At 37.8% G+C, this 21,749-nt stretch overlaps 1 protein-coding gene across 3 annotated transcripts in view; it reads left to right on the top strand.

Annotated features, from left to right (window-relative positions):
• The window catches only part of atl2 (atlastin GTPase 2), a 139,904-nt gene that overhangs the window by 46,022 nt on the left and 72,133 nt on the right, over window positions 1-21,749 (top strand). For all 3 annotated transcript variants that reach the window (XM_072265681.1, XM_072265682.1, XM_072265684.1), the window contains exons 2-3: window positions 1,437-1,684; window positions 20,311-20,445. In XM_072265681.1, the coding sequence (XP_072121782.1) occupies window positions 1,437-1,684; window positions 20,311-20,445 (383 nt within the window). The remainder of the gene's footprint in view (window positions 1-1,436; window positions 1,685-20,310; window positions 20,446-21,749) is intronic.

The raw sequence follows: 21,749 nt of genomic DNA, 5'->3' as shown, positions 1-21,749 counted from the left end.
ATCCCTTACTCTTCCTTCAGTTAGTCCTGACGAAGGGTCTCGGCCTGAAACGTCGACTGCACCTCTTCCTACAGATGCTGCCTGGCCTGCTGTGTTCACCAGCAACTTTGATGTGTGTTGCTTGAATTTCCAGCATCTGCAGAATTCCTGTTGTTTGCGAGGAATTTCTTTGGCCAGAGGATGGGGAATCTGTTGAATTCACTGCCACGGATAGCTACGGAGACCAAGTCATTTGAGTATTAAAGTGGAGGTTGGTGGGTTCTTGATTGGTCAGGGCATCAAAGATTACAAGGAGAAGGCAGGAGTATGAGGTTGAGGGATAATAAATTAGCCAAGGTGGAATGGCAGAGCAGACTGGATGGGCCTAGTGGCCTAAATCTTGTACTATGTCTTATGGTCTTGTGATTATTTTTATAAAAATTCAGATGCAATTGCATGAGGCTTGATCAGTAAGTTCGCAGGTGACACGAAATCATGAGTTGATAGTGAAGAAGGTTATTGCGGATTATGAAGGGATTACTATCATTTAGTGAAGTGGTCTAAGGAGTGACAAATGGATTTCAATACGGTTAAGTGTGAGATGTATTTTGAAGCCGCATAGGATTTGTAGTAGGTTTGGTAGGACACAAGGATGTGCAATGAACCAGGGACATGTTCATAGTTCATAGTTGAAAGCAACATCACAAGTTAAAGGTGTTTAGCATGCTGTCTGTCATTTAGTATAGGAATTAACACGTACAAATCTGAGGCTGTACTTGGTGTACTATGTATAGTTATTGGTCACTGTTTTTGGAAAGATAATTTTAAACAGGGTTGCAAAAATTCACAAGAATGTTGCCAGGACAGAGGGCATGAGCTATAGGGAGAGGTTGGCTAGACCAGGGTTGGTTGAAGCAGGTGCAATAGTCTTAATTTTAAGAAGCATGTGGACCGGTATGCAGAGTAGGTGGGGGTCTTGGAGGAAATTGGGATGAATAGGGTGGGTACCATGGTCAGTGTGGATATGATGGGCAGAAGAACTGGTATCCGGGATGTATTTGCATTTTGACAGTCATAATACAAATACAGCATGTACAGGTATAAATGTACATTAATTCAGACACGCTGCATTGGATTTTGCAATAGTACTTTAAGTTTGTATCAGCTATTTTGATAATCTCCTGAAAAGGGGCAAACATTAAAATTGTTGAGATCCGCTTTGAGCTTCTTGTACCCCATCAACATATTTTTACATTCTGATATCCAACTATTAACTATTGAACCTAGCAAAGGTTTTTATGCAGAATTTTATCACTCTGTTTGAAGTTGCCTGCTTTGTTTTAAACTTACCTGATTATAATTGGTATTAATCTTGATGGCTAGTAAAAGTACATTAAAATAAATGGAGCTAAAACAATTCAATTTGTATCTTGTTAATTTACTGTGTTTTTAAACAGATGAGTCTGCTATCCAGGAGGATCCAATGAATTCAGATGATGTACCCATGAAGGAGGCCAGGCCAATACAGATAGTTGTGGCACATGAAGATAATCATCACTTTGATCTTGATGAAGCATCATTGGAGAGAATTCTATTGCAAGAACATATTCGAGACTTGAATGTTGTGGTTGTCTCAGTGGCAGGAGCATTTCGTAAAGGCAAATCATTTTTGTTGGATTTCATGCTACGATACATGTACAGTCAGGTAAGTCCATCCTTCAATTTTTTTGAATTTACTGTTGGCTAAGCTATATTTAATCACCTTGATGTATACGATATATTGGTATGAAGAAAGAATTGAAAATTGTGGAATGCTTGCCAAAGGCTTAACTTCAAAATCATTACCCATCTGTTAAAGTTTGGAGCTCCAGCTCTCTTCAGGGCTAACCTGGGATTATTGACTTTTATTTACAGCTGAAGTTCTATATTTGCTCTCATTTCCTTATACAATACTGGTTGTGTCCTTTACCTTTCCCATTTTCACTTGTCAGCCTTTATTTTGACTTATTTAATTGTGGAGGACATCTTGGCTGATCCTGAGTTTGTTTCTAGCTAACATCCATATGTACTTGAGCACAGGCTACTCACTAACCATCAAGCTTGGAGCATATTCATTTGCTCTTATTAATATGGGCTGATTTAAACATCTTTTTGGTTTTTGAGAGCAAAAGATTACTTCTGAAGATTAGTAACCTGGGGCGACTTCCTAACTTGTACAAATGTCCCTTGCTGGGTGAGCGCTTGGGAAATGGTTCTTTGTGGGTGGAAAAAAGAAGCAATTTGGTGTAAATCAAACTTGTAATTATTTGGAAAATTAAAATGTTTTGCCTTATTTGCATATTTCTCTACAAATACAAGTTTCCTTGTAGAAATATATTTTGGATTAACACATACGACATGTTGGAGGAACTCAGTAGGTCAGGCAGTGTCTATGGAAATGAAATGTCTATGTGGGGAGCTAATGTGGGGAATGGAAGAGTGAAGGGGGAGAGAGAAAATTACCAGAGGTTAGAGAAATAATCAATGTTCGGCAGTCAAGTTAGAGGCTACCGAGGCAGAATATCAGGAGTTGCTCTACCAGTCTGAAGGTGGCAGTAGTGGAGGCCATGGACCGACATGTTGGGAACAGGAATGGGGATTGAAATGAAAATAGTTGACGACCCCAAAATCCTGCTTTTTGTGGATGAAGTGAAGGTGCTCAACAGAGTTGGGATTGGGGGGAGAGTTAAAGATGTGTTCAGTGGTAGGGTCCTGTTGAAGATGGCAGAAGTTGAGGTGAATGATGCAGAGGCTTATGAGGTGGTGGGTGAGGAGAAAAGGAACTATTTCTGTTAAGGCGGTGGGAAGTTGGGGTGAGGGCAGATGCCTGGAAAATGGAGATATGGGTGAGGACAGCATTAATGGTGAAGGATGGCAAATCATGGTTGGTTTGTTTTTGTTTTGAAGAATGAAGGTATCTCTGATGCTCTGGAAGGGAAAGCCTCATCCTGGAAACATGCAGTGGAGATAAAGGAACTGAGAAAAGGGAATGGTATTTTTCCAGGAGACAGGATGGGAAGCAATAGTCAAGATAGCAGTGGGAGTTGTCCCCAGGTATGGAGACAGAGATTGAGAAAGGGGAGAGAGTTGTCAGAGATGAACCAGTGAATTTGAGGGCAGGGTGAAAAGGCAAAGTTGATGAAATTGACAAGCCCGGCGCGGATGCATAAAGCAGTACTAATGCAGTCGTCAGAGTAGCACAAAGAGTTGGAGAGCATTAAATTTCTTCACCTCACCTGTGTATCACTTCCCCCTGCTACCTCTCCTTTCCTTTCTCCCATGGTCCACTGCCCTCTATCAGATTTCTTCTACAGTCTTTTACCTTTTCCACCTACTGCCTCCCAGCTCTTTCATCTCTCTTCCCCCCCCCCCCCAATCCATCTGGCTTCCCCTCTCACCAAGCTTGTACTCCTTCCCCTCCTCTCTCCCCTTCCTGTTCTGGCTGCTGTTTCCTCTCCTCTCTTCCCCCCCCCCCCCCCCCAACATCACTTGGTGTTCTGTTTTCTTCCTTTCCAGTCCTGCTGAAGGGTCTCCACCTGTGACATTGAACATTTACTCATTTCCATAGATGCTGCCTGACCTGCCGAGTTCCTGTAGCATTTTGTGTTGATTTGGATTTCCAACATCTGCTGAATTACTTGTGTTTATAATTTGGAATTCTTTAAACTAGTGTTTCTAGAGCTTTCTTAGTACTCTAAAGTGTATTGGCCAACTTTCTGTATGAAAGACACTAGTGAAAGGTTGATTCTTTTTGAGCTCTGTACCTAATTTTAGAATGCTGCTTTTAAAATGCTCCTGTTTTTATTTTGTTATAGATGTTTAAAATTTCATTATTTTGCTAAGAGTGGTGAGAAATGTAACAGCTTGACTCATTTCTATCGCTGTCTGAATTGAACTTTTTTTTGTCAACATTGTCCAGCATTTAACTGAAAAGTAATCAAAACCACAAGTGGAAATAAGAGGGGCTTCAGAATAACTAAAATTTTAAAAAAACTAGATAAATTACTCCCCTGTTTTTAACAATTGATTTTTTAAATTCAAATAAACATCTGTTCCTAAATAATTCTTACTGGTTTTTGTTTTTGATTTATTCTGACAATGACAACCAGACAACTTTATTTTAATACCAGTGAAACTGTACTGTCCACTAGTTTAAACATTCTTTGTATGTTTGGCATCCTAATTTTTTTCAGTTGAAGATTATTTGCACAAAAACAGGTGGATAAAATTCAAATGTTCAAACCTCATTCCAATTAATCAAGAGTATTTCTTTTTGAGATACTGAAGCACTAAAGTCAATCTGTACATACAATACTTTTACTGGATGGATTAAATTATTTTCCTGAAGTGGTTTTGGACTTCAGTGCCACTGAATTTAGCATTGGTGATGGAATAGAGAAATTCAATTAAGTTGATATAGTGTACACTGGGTACATGTTTATTTGCATCTTGGCTGTATGCCCTGCAGTGCAAGGTGCTGATTTTTTGAGTTTTATTGAGTATCCATTTTAGAACATATAACAGTACAGCATTGGAACAGGCCCTTTGGTGCATGATGTTAAGGCCCTAGGCTATAGGAGCAGAATTAGGCCATTTGGCCCCTCAAGTCTGCTCTGCCATTTTGTCATGGCTGATCTAATTCCCCTTCAGCCCCAGTCTTTGCTTTCTCTCCGTATCCCTTCATGCCCTGACTAATCAAGAATTGATCAACCTCTGCTTTAAATATACCCAATGACTGGCCTCCCATGCCACCAGTGGCAACAAATTCCACAGATTCACCACTCTGGCTAAAGAAATTCCAAATGGATGTCCCTCTATTGAGACTGCCCTCTGGTCTTAAACTCTCCCACCTTAGGAAACATCCTCTCTGCATCCACAATATGGAGGCCTTTCAACATTCAATAGGTTTCAGTGTGTTCCCCCTCATTCTTCTGAATTTGATTTGAGTACTGGTCCAGAGCCATCAGACATACCTCATGATAAACTTGCAATCCCAGAATCATTTTCATGAACGTCCTTTAGCCCTCTCCAACGTCAGCACACAATACTCTAAGTGAGTCCTCATCAAAGCCTCAACATCCTTGTTGTGCCGTGCCATGCCAAGCCAATCCCTTCTGCCGATACAATGTCCATACCCTTCCAGTTCCTGCACATTTTTGTACCTATCTAGAAGCCTCTTGAACTCCTGTTATATTTGTTATCACCACCCAGCCGTGGCAGTGTATTCCAAGCATCAGCGATTTGCCTTGCACATCTCCTTTGTACTTAACCACTCTCACCTTAATTGTATGCCATCTGTTACGCATTTCAAACCTGGGGAAAAATTGTACTTGCTGTCTATATCTATGCCTTTCATAATGTCTATCAGATTTTCTCCCACCCACCCCAGCCCCCACTAATACAGAGAAAATAATCCAAGTTTGACTAACTTCCCAATGCAGCACATGCCCATTACTCCGGACCGCATACTGATAAAACTCTTCAGCACTCTCCAAAGCCACAACCCTTTCCTGTAAGGGGTGACCAGAATTGAAGGTAATACTGTAGGTGCAACCTAACTAGTTTTATGAACCTGCAACCCCATAACTTCCCGGGTCTTGTTACTACCTTAACCTGTGTTGCCACTTTCAGGAAGCTATGGTCTTGCCATTAAGTATACCGTTCCTTGCATTTGATCTCCCAGGTACAACACTTCTGATTTTGCAGGGTTAAGCTCCATATTCCCTTTCTCCACCCACATCTGCAGCTGATCTGTATCCATTTGTATCATTTAGCAGTCTTCTGCACTCTCCATAACATCACCAGCATTCATATAACCTGCAGACTTGCTAACCCCCATTAATTTTCATCCAAGTCTCTCTAGCCCAAGTAAGTTCCACTAATCACTACCTTCTGTAGCCTTTTCTGGATGAGCTTCCCATGAGGAATCTGTCAGACGACAAGCTGAAAGCTGAGTAGACAACATCCGCTGTTCTGCCTTTATCAATCACCTTCTTCACTATTTTAGAAAAAAAAGAATTGTTAGTAAGACATGACCTCTGGCTGCTCACCCTCTCCCCTGAGAATATTCTACTTCTGCTTTGAGGTATCTTTGACCTTGGCATCTAGGAGGCAGCACACCATCCTGGTGTTTCGTGACCACAGAATCTCTTGCCTGTTCCCCTAACTATAGAGTCTGCTGTCGCTATTGTTTTGTCTGACTTTGCCCTTCCCTGCTGAACATCAAAGCCAGCCACAGTGTAACTGACCTGGCTGCTGCTGCTGCTGTGCCATGATGTCATCCTCCCAGCAGTAACCAAATAGGTATACTTGTTGCTGAGGGATGGTCATGGGGAATCCTGCACTATTTGCCTCTTTCCCCTTGCCCCTCCAAGTGGTCACCCAGCTATCTATAGCCTGTACCTTGGGTGCGACCACCTCAGTACCACTCTAGTGCATGATGTTCTCAGCAACCTGGGTTATCTTAAGGATATCTAGTTCCAGCTTCACTGGTCAGTCAGGAGTTGCAGCTGGGTGCACTTCTACATTGAAGTTAGTAGGGATACTGGGAGTCTCCCTGACCACCTGCATCCCTGAATAAGAGCATACCATTGTCCTAACTGATATCCCAGCTACTGTGATAGAAACAATAATTCTAAGGGAAACCTCACCTGCATTGCCTTCTCCCACCAAACCCTCCTGACCCACAGCCTTGGCACTTGTACTCAAACTACTACAAGATAGCCACACTGTTGGTCTGCTTCACTTTTATGCTTGCCAAAAACAACTGGACAACAAGCTAGCTGATGGCTCCTTCCCCTGCTCCTCTAGCTACAACAACTGGACAAAAAAAACTCATAAAACTACTTTTTAAAAGGTTTGGGGTTTGGCTAATCTACTTGCACCATCAGTCTCCTCCTCAAGGTCTCTAAATACACACTTGTGCTTTGTTCCATGCTTGCAGTGCCAATGGTCTTTTAGTGCTGTATACATGTATCCACTTCCCCTCCTTCCTACACAGAAATGACATTCTCTTGTAATAGTGTATTTTCAGTAGTCATACATTGAACCTATCGAACCATTTTATCAAAAAACTGGAGACGGCAGTTTAAGAAGCCTAGCTGGTTGAACAGGAAGCAGAGAAGTGAAGGCAACAAATGTCAGTCCATTGCATTTACCTGCAGCAAAAGTGACACACTGCCATGCCAGGAGTACATCATGGACTTTCCGGCAGGGGACTCATGGAGTGAGCTGCTTTTGGGCGTTGCTCCGTACCCTTTACTTTTTCACATGTAACCACTCTTACTTACTTTACCTATACCTACACTAAACGATCTATATTATTGAACTACGACTTTTACTTATTGAAAATGAATACCAGAGCACGAGAAGCCAAAGAAGGGAAAGGTTCCGCTGGGAACGGGGGGAAAAAAATGGTGATCCTGGAACTTTGAAGGAAACTCCAGTAACTATGGAACTAATGAAGAAACTTTTAGAAGATCCAGTTAATCGAAGACTCACCGCAATTGAAGAAGCGTTGAATTTGAGGAAAGAAGAATCAAGAACATTCAGACGTGAAATCAACCAACATCAAGTCAGGATTTCGGAGTTAGACGAAGATGGCCGTAAAAGAGAAAAAAGAATTGAAGCGCTCAAAAAAAGTTTAACTTCGGTAACTCAGCAATTGGAACGCTATCAAGCTAAGACTATCGATCTTGAAAATCGTTCCCGACGACAGAATTTGCGCTTAATTGGTTTCCCTGAGGATGTGGAGAAGGGAGATCCTACTAAATATTTTTCTAAGTTGCTAATGGATGTGTTTGGCTCTGATATATTGGAAGAACCACCGATGTTAGATCATGCTCATCGCTCATTCCGTTTTAATCCGGAGAAATCGGCTAAACCGAGACTGATCATTATTCGGTTTCATTATGTCCACGAGAAGGAACGAGTTATCAGAGCGGCTCGGAAGAAAGGTATGATCGAATTTCAAGATTTCAATTTCAGAATTGTTGAAGACTACAGCAAAGACGTACTGAAAACACGGATGGCTTTTAATCCTCAGATGGCAGAACTTTATCTTCAGGGCTATAAAATAGCGCTACTGTTTCCAGCCCGTCTCAGAGTGGTTATGCCGGATAACTCGCGCAGTCTGTTTAAAAATCCGATGGAAGTCCAAAGATTTCTCGATGATCTGCCTCCCTTTACGGAGGATTAATCAATGTTTCATTTGGTTTTTTCTCTCGTCTGTTTAGTTCGAGGTTTCGTTTTCTCCATCTGGCAGTGTAGGTTCGTTTTATATAGTTAAACGATATTAGGCTTTTCTGTTAGTGATCCTGTATATCTTACTCTTAATACCTTTGGGTAGTTATTTAGTTATAAGTTTAATGATTGTTTTCTTTTTGAAATGTTACTAAAGTATTATTTTAAAATGGGGGATTGTTTTTTTTCTTCTCCCCAGAATCCTTGCTGTTTCTTAAGTCATTTCTGATCATTTATATTTGAAAAATTGATAAATTAATATAGTAATATGATTTAATGTTTGATGTTCTTTGAAATGAGTAGCAAGGAACTATTCAATGCTTTTAATCACTTTAGATTTTTTTTTCTTGTTATAGTTAGTTTTTACCTTTTTCCATAAGGGTGATGTTTTTCTTGATAAACATATTTCTGTTGGGTCACTCTCCGGAAAGATGGGGGTAGGTTTAGTCTTAGATTTAGCATTGGCCACTGTCTGGCTTTTTTCTGGGGTTTTGTGGGAGGTGGGTGGTATTTTTCCTTTTATTCCTTTTTCAGTTTTTTTCTTTTTAAACGGGCTGACCAGAAACTACTAAAATGTCTGAAATGTTGTAACTTCCGGTTCCTCTTGGGATCTTTTTTCCTCTTCCAGGGTCATGGGTCTCTACTCTGGTTAACCCTTTACATACTTTATACTAGAGCTCATTATGATGGATAAGACTATTAATTTAGTTTCTTGGAATACAAATGGTTTAAACCACCCGGTTAAACGGAAGAAAATTTTTAAAAGTATTCCACAGGATGAATGCTCATATTATTTCTGTACAAGAAACTCATGTCCAGAAAGAGGATAATCAACGTTTCTTTAGATTCTGGAAGGCCAATAGTATCATGCGAATTCACAAGCTAAAGTAAAAGGCGTTTCTATATTTATAGATTCGTCAATTTCATTTACGCACTGAGACGATTTCAGATTCTAATGGCAGATTTTTATTGATTACTGGCTTGCTATTTAACAAAAAAGTTGCCATGCTCAAATGTTTTTGCCCCAAATGTTGACTGTCCTGATTTTTTTCAAGAATCTCCTCACATCTCTTCCCAACTTAAGTGACTATATGCTAATTATGGGTGGTGATTTTAATTGTTGTTTAAACCCTTTGATAGATAGATCCAAGTTTAATCAAGCACTTCCAAATAAATCGGCTACCCTTATTAACTCTTTTATGATCGACTCTGAAATCTCAGGAATTTGGAGATTCTTGCATCCGAATGACAAAGAGTTCTCTTCTTTTTTTTCCACATGTACATCAGCATTATTCAAGAATTGACTACTTTCTTATTGACTCTCGGTTAATTCCTTTTGTTACAAGTTGTGAATATGATTCTATTGCTGTTTCTGACCATGCACTGTTGAAATTATTTATTAACTTAAAGGGATATATCTACTAATTCTAGACAATGGAGATTTAATATCTCTTTGCTTCAAGATTCAGATTTTGTTAGGTTTATTGATGAACAGATTAAGTTTTTCTTTACAATGAATTCCACGGATGATATTTCCAGTGGGATCCTCTGGGATACTTTTAAAGCATATATTCATGGACAAATTATTTCATACACTGCTGGACTAAAAAAGCGAACTAATAAGGAAATACTTAAGCTGGTTGACAAGATTAAAGAAGTTGATAAGAAATATTCTATAGATCCTAATCAAGAACTTTATAAACAGAGTTGAACTTTAAATGGAACATCACCTTTTATTATCATCTTCAATTGAAAGTCAATTAATCAAACTAAGTCAATTTTATATACATGGTGATAAAACTGGGAAACTTGTAGCTAATCAATTGAAATCGGCCTTGGTTAAACGACAGATGCTTAAAATTCGTAAACAAGATGGCACTTTGACAGTTGACCATGATGAGATTAATAAATCCTTTCAAGAATTTTATACCTCTCTTTATCAATCAGAATTTCCTGATGACTCCACTATAATGCATGAATTTTTAAGAAATTGAATATTCCAAAATTATCATCTAATGAACGTTCAAAACTAGATGTAACTATTACTGTAGAGGAAATAAAGAATGCTATTTTTTCAATGAATTCAGGTAAAGCACCTGGTCCAGATGGTTTTACAGTAGAATTTTAAAAATTTTTCTCAACTACACTAACTCCTTAGCTATGTAGTGTTTTTAGGGATGCAGTTTCAATAGGTAAATTACCACAATCTTTCTATTGAGCTTCTATTTCCCTAATTCTTAAAAAAAAGATAAGGATCCTACTGAATGTGCATCTTATAGGCCTATATCTCTGCTGAATGTCAATTCTAAGATTTTTTTCTAAAATATTGGCAACAAGATTGGAGAATGTATTACCCCAAATTATTTTTGCTGATCAAACTGGATTTATTAAAAATCGTTACTCTTTTTTTAATATTAGGAGATAAATGAATATCGTTTATACGCCTTCACCCAAAATTCCAGAATGTGTCATTTCATTGGATGCTGAAAAAGCTTTTGATAGTTGAATGGGTATATCTATTCAATACCCTTGAGAAATTTAATTTTAGTCCGATATTCATTTCCTGGATTAAACTGATATATTTTACCCCATTGGCCTTGGTATTTACTAACAACCAAAGATCCCCTTTCTTTCATTTATTCCGTGGTACTAGGCAGGGTTGCCCTCTTAGTCCATTACTATTTGATATTGCTTTGGAGCCGCTAGCTATTGCCATTCGTGACTCCCCTAATATATTTGGTATTACCCGTGGAAATGAGACTCATAAATTATCACTATATGCAGATGATCTACTATTATATATTTCTAACCCAGGAAAATCTATTCCGGCAGTATTAACTTTGCTTGCTCAGTTTAGTAGCTTTTCTGGTTATAAGCTGAACCTAAGTAAGAGTGAACTCTTTCCATTAAATATGCAGGTTCCTATTTATAGAAATTCTCCATTTAGATTGATTACTGATTATTTTACTTATTTGGGAGTTAAAGTTACTAAGAGATATAAGGATCTATTCAATTTCAACCTTTTACCATTAATTAATCAGGTTAAACAACTGATTACTAAATGGTTCCCTTTGTCTCTATCATTGATTGGCTGTATTAATGCTTTTAAAATGATTATTTTACCCAAATTTTTATATTTATTTCAAGCGATATCGATTTTTATTCCTAAATCTTTTTTTGATATTATTGACTCTAAAATTTCTTCTTGTATATGGCAAAATAGAAATCCCAGATTAAGTAAGAAATACTTACAGAAATCTAAGAAAGAAGGTGGTTTGGCATTGCCTGTCCTAAGATTTTACTACTGGGCAATTAATATCTGATACTTAATATTTTGGACACAATATTGGAATATAACTCCAAGCCCACATTGGGTAAACCTTGAAGGCCATTCTGTACAAGGGTTTTCTTTAGCCTCCATTTTAGGAACTTCATTGCCTTTTGCACTATCTAAATTGAATAAACAAATTTTCAACCCTATAGTTAAACATACATTGTAAATATGGTTTCAATTTCGTAAATTTTTTGGCCTGAGTGAATTTATGTTATGAAGTCCTATTATATCTAATTTTTTTTCCAACCTTCGGTAATGGACCAAGCCCTTTTGATATGGAAAACGAAAGGCATAATATGTTTTCGTGATTTATTTTTGGATAACTGCTTTGTGTCTTTTGAGCAGTTATCTGAGAAATTTGATTTGCCTAGATCCCATTTATTTATTTATTTATTTATTTAAGATACTTACAAATAAGAAATTTTTAAAATGTTACGTTGCCTACCTTTCCGACTTCCAATCCTTCTGGCACTCTTGATAAAATTTTAGGTTTTAATCCTTTGCAGAAGGGATTAATAGCAATAATTTATGATATAATTATGAAATTACAGCCAGATATATCTGATAAAATTAAAAATGAATGGGGAAGGGAACTTCAACTTCCCCTACCTACAGAGAAATGGGATAAAATTTTTCAATTAGTTAGTACTTCTATATGTGCTAAACATACTTTAATACAATTTAAAGTAGTACACAGAGCTCATATGTCCAAAGATAAACTAGCTCGTTTTTATTCCCATATAAACCCTACTTGTGATAGATGTCACTCTGAAGTGGCTTCTTTAACTCATATGTTTTGGTCCTGTCCTCTTTTGGAAAAATATTGGAAAGACATTTTTGGTATTATTTCAACAGTTCTATGCTTTGATTTAAAACTCCATCCTATTATGGCAATCTTTGGATTGCAAATGGTAGAACATAGATCTTTGCCGCCTTCAGCCTGTTGAATGATAGTTTTTGTTACTTTAATGGCGAGAAGATCTATTTTGTTGAACTGGAAGGAAACTAATCCTCCAACTACATTCCAATGGTTTTCTCAAACCATACTAAGTTTAAATTTAGAAAAAATTAGAAGTGATATTTTTGACCCTTCGTTTTAAATTTGAAGAAACTTGGAAACCTTTTATGCAACATTTTCATATGATGTAATCTGACCTTTCCGAATCTTTTTTCTAAACTTAAATTATATGAGAGGAGCAGAGTTAACGACATCATTGAACGTGTCCGATACAAGCTGTTGATCTAGACCGGTTTTGTTTTTTTTCTTGGGTTTTCTTTTTCTCTTTTTCTTTTGGGGTTTTTTTTTTTGTTTATATTTTTTTTTAATGTTTAATTTCATTGAGGTTGGAAGTCTTTTATATCTGTTACTTAAAATTCATTTTATATATGTTGATGAACATTTTTCCAATCTCTTTGTACCAACTTTGTTATTGAGTTTATAATTTTGAAAAATTAATAAAAAGATTTAAAAAGAAAGGAGTACGTCATGGTGCTGGCACTCAACACAGTGGACCACCAGCACCATGACCATTGTTATATGGGACAGAAGACTACCACTTATAATTATCCTGCATATTTTTTAATAATAGAATAACACAGTACATCTGGATACCATGATACAGAAGTGGTATCATACAGTAGAAAATTCAAGAACTCTATTAGAGCTAAAATACTTGCAGCTTTTGAAAGAGTCTCTATTTATAGTCACTCTTAATATTTACTCAGTAATTAACTTTGTCCCACACATTTGCTTTCCTAACAGAATTACAGCATTCTACATTAAATGGCATATTGCTTCTACTTATGCAAAAGGATTTGATTTAATAAACTGAATTTATGAAAGTTTTTCTCCCCGTCTCCCCGTCTCTTTTTTCCCGCCCCCAACAATTAGGTGTATATAGAGTAGGTTTCTTAAACTTTCCATAAATCATTTGAGTCAGAAGGTCTTGCTTGTAAATGTGTCAACTTTTCAGAGGTCAAAGATGAATAGACATGTCCTGGAAAATCCCTTCTGTACCAAGTATGTCTGTTTTTGCTTCTATAAAATATCGTAATTGCTGGTTGTGATTCGTAAAGTCCACAACGAATGTACTTTACAGATTTGACTGCCCTGTAAGGAACTTGCAGATAATTGCAGATGGCCCATTTGACTTGAATGATATTTTTCAAAAAATGGCTAAAATAACCTATTGCCATATTGAAGTGCATGATGCCTTTTGAAGTGCTGCCCAATGGGAAAACTGGGCAAAGTATTAATGTCATTTTCCTACTGCTATTTCCCGGCCATCATTTAGGCATATGATGCCATCATCACTTCGTGTCCACTATAACAAATTGGATCAAGAGATATAATCTTGGTTTTGTTCTCCCAGTAGAATAAGGATCAAACCCTGTGCATCAAATAATAAATTACATGAGCAAGAATATCCCCACTGGTACATTGTGTTTACAAGCACCTGAGTCCCCACAGATTTTTTTTGTTGACCCCCACTGGCAACATTAATTTGATTCGTGCTATCTCTGCACTTGGCACCTCATTGCAAATGCTGTGATCTGTACCCTTGATCCCATTGCTGACAGTGGCTTGAGGCTTGGAGAATGAAGTTGTCCTTTTGTTTTGTATCCCCATGCCAACCCCAAATATTATTATTCCCTCTTCTCTTCCCCTCCGCCACTAATATCTGCGTGGCAGGTATATGATGAAACAGCTGTAAGCTCAGGCAGGTACTGGCACATTCTGCAACTTTTCAGTGAAAGAGAATCTTGATTTTTAAAAAATCACAATGCTGCAATTTCATGGTTATTCACTGGGTACAAAACAGATTTACCACTTTAGGGTAAAAGGTTTGTACAGAAAACTTTACAAACTTAACAACATCAGATCTATCTGGAATGTAAGTAATGAAAACTTCATCCAAATTCAGCTGTTCAATATCCAGCTGTTCAATATCCAGTTCCTTTTCATTCTCTGTATTTGAAAACAAAGACATTTCAGATTTAGATTTATTTATCACACGGACATCAAAACATAGTGAAATGACATTTGTATTAACAAGCAACATCCAATGTGTGTTCTTGGGAAATGTTTTTAAAGTTGTATTTCTAATAAGTAATACCAGAATTGGAGAAGTCCAGCTTTCTAATCTATTGTGTAGTATAACAAACTGCTTATAATTGTGCAAAACGTTAAATACTGTTTGAAAAGGGAAAGTCTGTTAGATAGCTAAAACTGCCTCTATTTTTTTGACCATCCTGGAATAGTAAGCAAAACTAACTCTGTGGCAAGTGAGTGGTTGGCAGAGCTTTGTTGTGGCAAGAGTCTTCTACCATGGAAACTAAAGCTCCTGCTAGTTTGCAAACTATACTTCATGCTTTGTTTCCTTCTGAGTGCAAGAAATAGAAGCAGGAATTGATTTTATCTCCAGCCTGTACATCCCTTGGGGTACATATTTTACCTCCACTTGAATAGCCATGATGCTAATTGTCTATGGTGTTCTTCATCTTATTTTGAAGCCGTGTCTCCAGTTCCAAAATTTCCAGCCGAAGGAAACTACCTCTGAGCATTTACCCTGACAATCTTAGTTTTCAATGTGATCTTGTGCTTCTAAACTCCCATGAGAGTAGGTCTGTTTTGATTTCTCTTGGGGGGTGGGGGGGGGGGGTGGAACCAATGATGCCCTGAATAGAAATTCCATGAATTTGCACATGAAATCCATGTATATACTTCCCTGGATATGGGGATCAAAACTGTATTCTTTCAAATATGACCATTCAAAGGGTTTAAAATTGCAATAATTCAATTAATTCCATTAAAGAGCGCAATATAGTATTTATCTTGCAATAGTTTTCTGTACCTGTAGATTGCCTTCCTGCATTAAACTAGCCTGTCAAGAACATTCTGTACCAGTGTTTAGTAGGTTTTTGTTTTATTCTTACCAGAGTGAATAACCAATTTCCCCACATTGTACTCAAATTGCATTCACTTACTCACCTATTTATTTCTCTATATTCCTTCCCATGTGTATCCTCAAATGTGAAGGCAGCTTCACAGTAGTACCTACCCAAGGTGCTAATATAAAATGTTAATAACTGAGGGCCTAATAGTATCTCTGGCATTTCAGGAGAAACTGGTTGCTAGCCTGTTTATCCTTTTGCCAGTATTCTACCTATGTTAATGTTGCCCCATTTTCATGACCTTGTACATAATAACCTGGGCCTTTTTTTAAAAAAAAAAAAAAAAAAAGAATTAAAGCTTTAGTTCCTGCTCATTTACCTTGTTATTTACATAACAGAAAAAAATCTTTGAGTTGTCTAATATGGCTTTCTTCTAAAATGTTCACTAAGAATTCTTAGTGCTGGATTCTGAATGGATTCCTAGCATTTTACTAAATTTTCAGAGTATATTTCTCCCTCCTTTAAAGTAGTTTTAAATTTGTTGACTTCCAGTCTTCTGAAATATTCCAAAATTTTGGAAGATTATTAATGCATCTAGTGCTGCTTTAAGCCTTTTTTTAAAAGTGTGGAGGCCAAGAATCCAATGGGTTCTCTTTTTTTTTTCACCCTTAAATCTTGGCTACTAACTAATAAAGCAACCGTTCCCTGCTCTGGTCTAGGCTAATGACTTTGTTTAAATGTTTCTCCACTTCAATCAGGAACAAAAATTTTAATGACTGCAATTCTATTTTGTGTACATGAGAAAACAGGAGTAGTAGTCCATGCAACCCTCAAGTCTTCCTTGCCATTCAAAATGGCTTTATCTGCTTCAGCTCTCAATGTCTTCTGTGCTAGTTCTCCATAATCCCTTTCTTTGATCTTCAAAGAAATTTGCCATCCTGTACATTTATACACAGCTCAGTTTTAAATGACTACCCTCTGGTGTATAACTTATCTGAATCTCATTTATCATGACTTGTGAAATTTGTTATTTTGTGGCAACAGTACAGTGCAACAGCCTCGTCTGACTGTTTCAAAGTATGCTATCAGATTATACCATGTTGTAAGGTGCAAAGGCACCTGGTACTTAACCCCCTCCCCCACCCCCTCAGCTTTGTACCTTTTGCCTATCTATTTCGAACAGTTTCTGGCTTTAAATTATTGAATGCCTTGATTCCTCATAGATTTTAGTTTATTATGCATGTTTTTCAAAAATGCTGACAACAGTGATCTTTGGTTATATCATGTATAAAATGGAGCATAAATATTTCCATTGATTGAATTGTATGTATCTGGCTTGATGGACTGCATTGGGGAAACTGCTGGCTTATTTTTAGTTAATTTTGTATAATGTCCATGTAGACGGCTAATTCAAAGCCAAACCATCTATCCTTTTGCTTGTACTATTTTATCTACTGACATAGCACACTAACAGGCCTTTCTGACATAATGAGCCCACACCACCTAATTAGAATAGTATCCAAATTAACCTGCTAACCTGTACATATTTGGAATGTGGGAGAGAACTGGAGCACCCAGAGGAAACCTATGTGATCATGGGGAGAACATACAAACTCCTTACAGATAGCAGCGAGAATTGAATACAGGTTGCTGGCACTGTAAAAAGTGTTGCATTAATTGTTATGCTACCATGCCATACTGTTTGGTTCTTATAAAAGACATTATTTTGGAAGATTTATTTTGTTAATGTAATTTTGCATCTCACAGCTTGCGTGCTTGCTTTTAGAATGGTGCAAGTGCGTGTACAGAAGTCAAACCTTTCCAAAACTAATGAGTTTGTACTGATATATCCAGCACTTCAACTAACTTGCATTTATATGACTATAATTATCATTTGCATCCTTTCTAGAGAAGCAGATTACTCTGTTCTACGTTGGCAATCAATTTATTTTTCCCCTAAATGAGAATTTGGCAAGATATGCAAACACGAGGAATTCTGCAGATGCTGGAAATTCAAGCAACACACATCAAAGTAGCTGGTGAACGCAGCAGGCCAGGCAGCATCTCTAGGAAGAGGTACAGTCGATGCTTCAGGCGGAGACCCTTCGTCAGGACTCAGACGAAGGGTCTCGGCCCGAAACGGCAACTGTACCTCTTCCTAGAGGTGCTGCCTGGCCTGCTGCGTTCACCAGCAACTTTGATATGTGTTATTTGGCAAGATATTGTGTGTTCTTCGTCCTGTGATGGCAGTTCTTTGTGTGTAATGCTGTTTGTCCTCTGGTACCTTTCTCAATAGCCATTCTTCATTGACACAGTTCATGGGACTTCCATAATGAACTAATCTAACAACTGATCTCTCACATTTATGCATCTCCTGTAGCAGCAATTAAATAATGCTGAGCAGCAGGAACATTGGCTCTGCTTCATCTACTCCAGACTGTGGGGCATGACGGTCAATAGTAATGTTCTTGGTGATGTTGGGGTCATTAATTAACTTTAGTTTGATTTATATGGCCTTATGTTCTGGAGTAACAAAGAAGATTGATGGATATACAGTCTAGTTCTTTCAGCAGCAATGAAACATTTATTTATTTACTAAAGTTCTCTCATCGTTTAGTAAGAGCAGAAATACAAACCTGTTTTGTATAGGATTTTTATACTTTATTTGCATTTGCTTTTCCACTGGTAAATACACTGGTCAGTATTTTCCTTACAAGTTAATTTGCAATGGAGGATTCTGCAAGTAGGAATTTTGAATTCCTTCAGGTATCTTTAAGAAGTATTTTTTCAAAAGGTTAAAATTGATTTACTTTGGATTCATCATTTATTCACTCATCATGTCAAGTTGCAATTTTAAAGTGGATTTTTCTGGCCTAGGTTTTAAAATCCTGTGTTTTGTATATGGGTATGCTATTAGACTTTGGACTTTATTTTTCTCTCAGTCTAACAGTTTTTAATCTGAGCTTTTCACCCAGTCTTTCTCTTTTTTTTTTGTGCAGAGGGAGGGGGTTTGGGGCAGTGTTCTGTTCCATTTTTGTCTGGGGAAGGGGGGATTTGGGGCTTGATTATTGTGTTGCCATTCTTGGTTTTGTGACTATATTGGAGAAGAAGAATTTCAGAATTGTCTACTCTAATAAACCTTTGAACATGGTGATGGTGAATATTTTTGAGGATTGCACCATTTCCCACTTTAGCTCTTGTTCAATGATTTGGCTTTAAATAAAACTTGTGCTATTGTACGCTTGATACTATCTAAATATTTTTACTCGATTCTTCCGAACTAAGAGGCAGCTAAGAAGCCATATTGGGTCTGGAGTCGCATTTATACCAGGCCAGATTAGGATGGCAGATTCTTCTTTGAAAAATATTAGTGAACAAATATTTTTTAATGATCAGGTAGTTTCGTGGTTAATAAAAACATAGAAAATAGGTGCAGCAGTAGGCCATTCGGCCCTTTGAGCCTGCACCGCCATTCAGTATGGTCATGGCTGATCATCCAACTCAGAACCCTGTACCTGCCTTCTCTCTGTACCCCCTGATCCCTTTAGCCACAAGGGCTATATCTAACTCCCTCTTAAATATAACCAATGAACTGGCCTCAACTGTTTCCTGTGGCAGAGAATTCCACAGACTCACCACTCTCTGTGTGAAGAAGTTTTTCCTAATCTTGGTCCTAAAAGGCTTCCCCTTTATCCTCAAACTGTGACCCCTCGTTCTAGACCTCCCCAACATTGGGAACAATCTTCCTGTATCTAGCCTGTCCAATCCCTTTAGAATTTTGTATGTTTCAATAAGATCCCCCCTCAATCTTCTAAATTCCAACGCGTATAAGCCTAGTCAAACCAGTCTTTCATCATATGAAAGTCTTGCCATCCCAGGAATCAATCTGGTGAACCTTCTTTGTACTCCCTCTATGCCAAGAATGTCTTTCCTCAGATTAGGGGACCAAAACTGCACACAATACTCCAGGTGTGGTCTCACCAAGGCCTTGTACAACTGCAGTAGTACCTCCCTGCTCCTGTACTCGAATCTTCTTGCTATGAATGTCAGCATACCATTTGCCTTTTTCACCGTTTTCACTGCCTGCTGTACCTATTCGCCTGTTTCAGTGCCTGCTGTACCTGAGACTATAATTCAAGTTCTTGAATTAATCTGGATTTTGTCTTTGAGAAATTGAAGCTTGTCTGTAGATTAGCAGTCATTATTTTAAGCCCTTCTGTTACTGTACTCTTGCAGCAGGAAGAAATGAAAGAAATGTCAACACTTAATGGAGGTGGTGATAAGTCTTACTGGTCTAGTTTCTTAACTGGTCATGGTGGAGTAACAAATGTCAGTTTTACATTAAGAGCAGTTAGACTAAGCCAGTATTGAACATTTACTGTATAGTCAATGGCTAATCCTGAAGTATAATCTTCTCCAAACCAGTTTTTATCCCATGATCAAATGCTTACTCTTCAAACTAGTACAGTTTCATGATATGCAAAGTGTCTGAATGATTGTTTGATTTTTGGATAAATAATTTTGGAGAAATAGCAGAAGGGAGAACTTGATTAAATTGTGAATAGGTAATGCAAAATTTATTAATTCTTCCATTTCACAAGTGAAACATTTGAAGAACAGCAGGTTCCTTTGCACGACACCAAAACAGCTGTTCACACTCTGCATATCAAAAGACTACTGTGTATTTGCAACTGTTAGATTTTCTGAATAAATTAGAATTCAGAAGTTGAGATAACTTATCAAGATGATACATTGGGATAATTTAGCAGCAATCTGTGGAATATTTGGTGCATTTTGTAAGGTATGTATATTTCTCTATACAGGATCCCAGCACCTGGCTAGGTGGCAATGAAGAACCACTGACTGGATTTACCTGGCGAGGCGGATGTGAACGAGAAACTACTGGTATACAAGTTTGGAGTGAAGTTTTTGTGATCAACAAATCTGACGGAAACCAGGTCTGGTTAGCATTGAACTCTACAAAAGACATGGATCAAGTCTCTTATACACTTTTCTGTGTATTCTAATCTAATGTGAATTTAATTTTAAGCTGATTCATCTAAGCCAGGGCAAGTTTAAAAAGCCCAGCCAAATTTGTGAAGTGATACTGAGGTAGAATGAAAGGAAAAAAACAACAAAGAATGCTGAAGATAGTGTTAGTTATAGAGTGTAGTGCAGCTGGGCAAATTTAAGTGCAAGGACCATGATAAGATAGATTAAGAGATCAAGAATTTACATAAATATCTGTGTGTGAAGTGAACGTGAAAGTTTTTGTACTCTACAGTGGCATGCAAAAGTTCGGGCACCCCGGTCAAAATTTCTGTTACTGTGAATAGTTAAGTGAGTAGAAGATGAACTAATCTCAAAGTCATAAAGTTAAAGATGAAACATTCTTTTCAACAGTTTAAGCAAGATTAGTGTATTTTTGTTTTGTACAATTTTAAAGTGGGGGGGGGAGATAAAAAAGGAGCACCATTGCAAATGTTTAGGATTTGAGCTCTCAGATAACTTTTAACAAGGTCTCAGACCTTAATTAGCTTGTTAGGGCAATGGCTTGTTCACAATCATCATTAGGAAAGGCCAGGTTATGCAAATTTCAAAGCTTTATAAATACCCTGACTCCTCGAACCTTGTCCCAACAATCAGCAGCCATGGGCTCCTCTAAGCAGTTGCCTAGCACTCTGAAAATTAAAATAAATGATGCCCACAAAGCAGGAGAAGGCTATAAGATAGCAAAGCATTTTCAGGTAGCCATTTCCTCAATTCATAATGTAATTAAGAAATGACAGTTAACAGGAACGGTATAGGTCAAGTTGAGGTCTGGAAGACCAAGAAAACTTTCCGAGAGAACTGCTCATAGGATTGCTAGAAAGGCAAATCAAAACCCCTGTTTGACTGCAAAAGACCTTCAGGAAGATTTTGCAGACTCTGGAGTGGTGGTGCACTGTTCTGCTGTGCAGCGACACCTGCACAAATATGACCTTCATGGAAGAGTCATCAGAAGAAAACCTTCCCTGCATTCTCACCACAAAATTCAGCGTCAGAAGTTTGCAAAGGAACATCTAAACAAGCCTGATGCATTTTGGAAACAAATCCTGTGGACTGATGAAGTTAAAATAGAACCTTTTGGCTGCAATGAGCAAAGGTATGTTTGGAGAAAAAAGGGTGAAGAAGTTCATGAAAAGAACCCCTCTCAAACTGTTAAGCATGGGGGTGGATCGATCATGCTTTAGGCTTGTGTTTCAGCCAGTGGCACGGGGGA

This window comes from Mobula birostris, chromosome 8 (genome assembly GCF_030028105.1).
Source record: "Mobula birostris isolate sMobBir1 chromosome 8, sMobBir1.hap1, whole genome shotgun sequence".
Taxonomy (NCBI): domain Eukaryota; kingdom Metazoa; phylum Chordata; class Chondrichthyes; order Myliobatiformes; family Myliobatidae; genus Mobula; species Mobula birostris.
This window is presented reverse-complemented; position numbering and strand designations above follow the sequence as displayed.